General features: G+C 47.9%; 1 protein-coding gene across 1 annotated transcript; it reads left to right on the top strand.

Moving 5' to 3' along the window:
* Nucleotides 1-2,337: 2,337 nt before the first annotated feature.
* Nucleotides 2,338-3,201, top strand: LOC125512960 (dehydration-responsive element-binding protein 1H-like). The gene has a single exon (XM_048678015.1). The coding sequence runs from the start codon at nucleotides 2,407-2,409 to the stop codon at nucleotides 3,145-3,147; it is 741 nt and encodes a 246-aa protein (XP_048533972.1). The 5' UTR covers nucleotides 2,338-2,406; the 3' UTR covers nucleotides 3,148-3,201.
* The last annotated feature ends 650 nt before the right edge of the window (nucleotides 3,202-3,851 follow it).

Raw genomic sequence — 3,851 nt, 5'->3', positions numbered from 1 at the left:
CAGGGTGAGACAGGGGACAAGCCCATCTGATAAAACAACAAGAGCAAGGCTGCAACAACAAAAGAAAATACTGTCAGGATTTTGGAACTTCTGCATAAAATCAATTGTGTATTTCTGCAAAGCAAAGTGTGGCATGTAAATAGAACTAAAACCATGATATTTTGGAACGGAGGGGGCATTATTTATTTTGTAATGAATGTATTTTTACCCATTATTAATAAATTCCTCTTCACCAGAGAAAGAAAGAATGAATGATATCGTAATTTGGGATCAATAGAGAAAAATGTGTACACAAGTACCATATTTGACTATCATGTTCCATCTTCTTTTTTTACGTTTCCAATTTATTTTCGTTTGGGTGGCCATGTTATTGTTTTCGATAAGGAATGTTCGGGTCATGTTTGACAAAGATATTGATGGCTAGTTGCGGTTATGAAGGTGCAGCAAAGGCGATGTATTTTCTGGGACCTGAGATAACATCCAGATTTATTATTGACATAGACTTGTGTCAGATGCGTAAGATTGCCGTAGCATCTTCAATGTGGGATTTTAGACAGATTGTCTCTTCTCAACAGTTTGATTAACAAACTGGAGGCACTCAGGCGTCAACGGATATTATCGGTTCCGTCAACGGCTTTGGCGATTGGGCTGCTTGCCTGGTGTGTGCATGGTTCTGCGACGGTTGTTCCAACATTTGTACTGCAATGGAACTTACAGCCACTCCTATAAGCTTTTGGGACGGTTGTAGCGGCATTTGTACCGCCCCAACTACCGCTCGAGGGTGATTCCTCTGGATTTTGGGGTGCGGTAGTGAGCGGTGGGAGCACCATAGTTCCGGTTGTTTTAATAAACGATGCAACCGGTGTGATGAGCGATTGTACCGCCTAGGCCATCACCTCATGGTTTTACTGCCTGGAGCAGTTGTACCACTTATCCAAGTGGTTGTACTGCTCCAGTGTTTTTCTACAGCGTAACGGTTAGATTCGTAGGAGCCTATTTAAGAGGGTCTTCTTCCCCAATGGCCCCAATGAATCTGAGCAAGATTCCCCTACCATTGTTGACCTATTGTAGTTTGCTTTCTCTCTGTTTCTCCCTTGATTCTTGCGTCTATTTAAGAAAAAAAGAGAGAGAAGATCTATATCTACATTTTCATCAATCCATATCTTCTAAGTGAGGGGAACCCTTTGAATTTAGATCTTGACGTTCTTTTGTGTTCTTCTCCTTTGTTCTTTCTCTCATATATCGCCATAGCATTATTTGTTGTGGTGGGATTTGGAGAGAATGACTTGAGCATTCCGTGTGCTCTTGCCATTGCATTTGGTGCATATGTTTGAGTTTTTCACGGTGATACATGGAAGTGAAATTTCGAGAAGCTTTTTAACTCTTGGGTGCTTGGTACCCTACAATTTGTTCCTCCTGGGTGCTTGGGCGCCCTAAATGGTTGATGCTGTCACGGAGCTCAGTCATTATGGTGTAAAGCTTTGGGCAATCTTCAAGAGCCTCCAATTAAGTTGTGGAGATTGCCCCGGGCAATTTGTACAGGTTTGGTAACCGCCCACAAGGGTCTCCATTTATACGGATTCGGTGATCGCCCTCAAAGTCCTTTAGTGAATTCACGGCACCTTGTATTGTGTGAGGGCGTGAGGAAAATACGATGAGCCATTGTGGCTCCTAGGGAGCACTTTGCCTCCACGTCCCGTGAGCAGGGAGATGACCGGGTGGGCTGCCGGTCGTCGTTCGGTTAGTTCGACCATAAGGGATGCCAGAAGCCTACATGAAAGTAGATTTGCCCTGAGATTCGTGCTAATAATCTAATGATGAAAATGCGTTCATTTTTAAATAGATACTGACATTTCCGCAAAAAAAAGATATTGACATGCGTGTACATGGAACCCCTGACTAAACGCCAGTTGCCACCAATATGCCAGTCGCTAGGTTCACGAGTCACCCGTGACCTTCATACTCACGGACTCACTTAGCGAACAGGCAAACGCCTGGCAGGAAAGCGCCATGCTTCCCACGTGGTAACATAACGCGCTTCAGGAAAGCGCCACGATGCCTCACATAATCATTTCAGGTGGCGACTTAACAACACGTGAACTCAGCTCGCGCCTACGAGCAAGGAAGCTATACGAAGCCGCGTCTTATCCGCTGGAGTGCACTCAAAGCAGCGTATGCTGCGCTTCCAAAGCGCGGCTTGCCATACAGTGACTGGACGCGACGCAGGAACGCGGCTAAGGAAACAGCTGTCATCTTATTGTTACACGCATAAATACGCACACACACGAGCACGACACTAAGTAACACTCTCACTCTCTCGCTCGAGCACAACTGCACAAGCCTCAAGCACTCGAGCTTTCCTGAAGTACCACCACCGAGCCATCGACCGGCAGCCAGCCAGCAGCCATGGACATGAGCCTCGAGCACTCGAGCTCTCCCTCCTCCTCGTCCACGACCACGACCGAGCACGGGGGGACGGCGTGGCCGTGGCCGCCGAAGCGCCCCGCGGGCCGCACCAAGTTCCGGGAGACGCGGCACCCCGTGTTCCGCGGCGTGCGGCGCCGTGGCAGCGCCGGCCGGTGGGTCTGCGAGGTGCGCGTCCCCGGGGAGCGCGGCACGCGCCTCTGGCTCGGGTCGTACTTCACCGCCGAGGCGGCCGCGCGCGCGCACGATGCCGCAATGCTCATGCTGCGCGGCCGTTCCGCCGCGTGCCTCAACTTCCGGGACTCCGCGTGGCTGCTTTCGGTGCCGCCCGCCTTCTCCAACCTCTCTGATGTCCGGCGCGCGGCCGTCCAGGCCGTCGCGGACTTCCTGCGCCGTCCCGAGGCCACCGGTGCCGCTGCGGCGGTCGAGGAAGTCGCCTCCAGCGTGGACATCCCGTCGGCGGCGGCGTGCAGTGTCCCCTCGTCCGAGACGGCGCAGACCTCCGGTGATGCCAGTTTTGAAGAGCCAGGCGCATTAAGCATGGATATGTTCGACCTCGACTGCCTGTTTGGGGAGACGGACTCGGACACGTACTACTACGCGAACCTTGCGCAGGGCCTGCTCATGGAGCCACCGCCTACCATGGCCACCGGGCAGTACTGGGACAATGGGGACTGCGCCGACGGCGGAGCCGGAGCTGATGTCGCGCTCTGGAGTTACTAGGACTTATATCGACAATGTTTGACTCTTCTTCGTTCCGAGTGTCTCATTCCTTCTTGTCGGCCCCTTTGCTATATATCTTTAGCTAGAACCACCAAGTGGTGGCCTGGTGGGACTGATGCGATGCATCACCCTAATTTTACATTAGACTCATTAAACTAACACAGTAGCCCTCTTAGAGATGGATATATTCACGAAATTGTAACATTGAGATTTATTTTTTCCATAAACATATGCCTATTATAAGATATTGTTGATCATATGTTATATTTTATTAAACAGTTTTCTTAAAGCACATCTAGATGTGATGTAAGTATTGCACATCTAAATCTTATGTCATTGGTCTTACGTTGAGATTCATGTGGATATTTTTTTTCTTTTTTTCCCACTTTATGCTTGATTCACTCACTTAGATATGCAATAACTAGAGCACATCTAATTAAATTTGCTATGGAATATGGAAACAGTGCCTAAATTTAGAAAACATTTCTACTCCTCTTCCTCTTATTATTAGAAAACTATTACTATAAAATCAATCCGATCCAAGAGAATGCATATAACTTTAAGTTTAGCACCTTCAATATCTAAAGATTTATAGAATGTTAATTGCCCTATTTTGTTTGATTTTGAAGATGGTATTTAATAGTTTTTTCTTGCGAAAGTAGATGCTATTTTTCACCCGCAAAAAAAGTAGATGGTATCTTCTA

This window comes from Triticum urartu, chromosome 6, assembly GCF_003073215.2.
Source record: "Triticum urartu cultivar G1812 chromosome 6, Tu2.1, whole genome shotgun sequence".
NCBI lineage: Eukaryota > Viridiplantae > Streptophyta > Magnoliopsida > Poales > Poaceae > Triticum > Triticum urartu.
The sequence above is the reverse complement of the archived record's forward strand: the minus strand, read 5'-3'. Positions and strand labels throughout refer to the sequence as shown.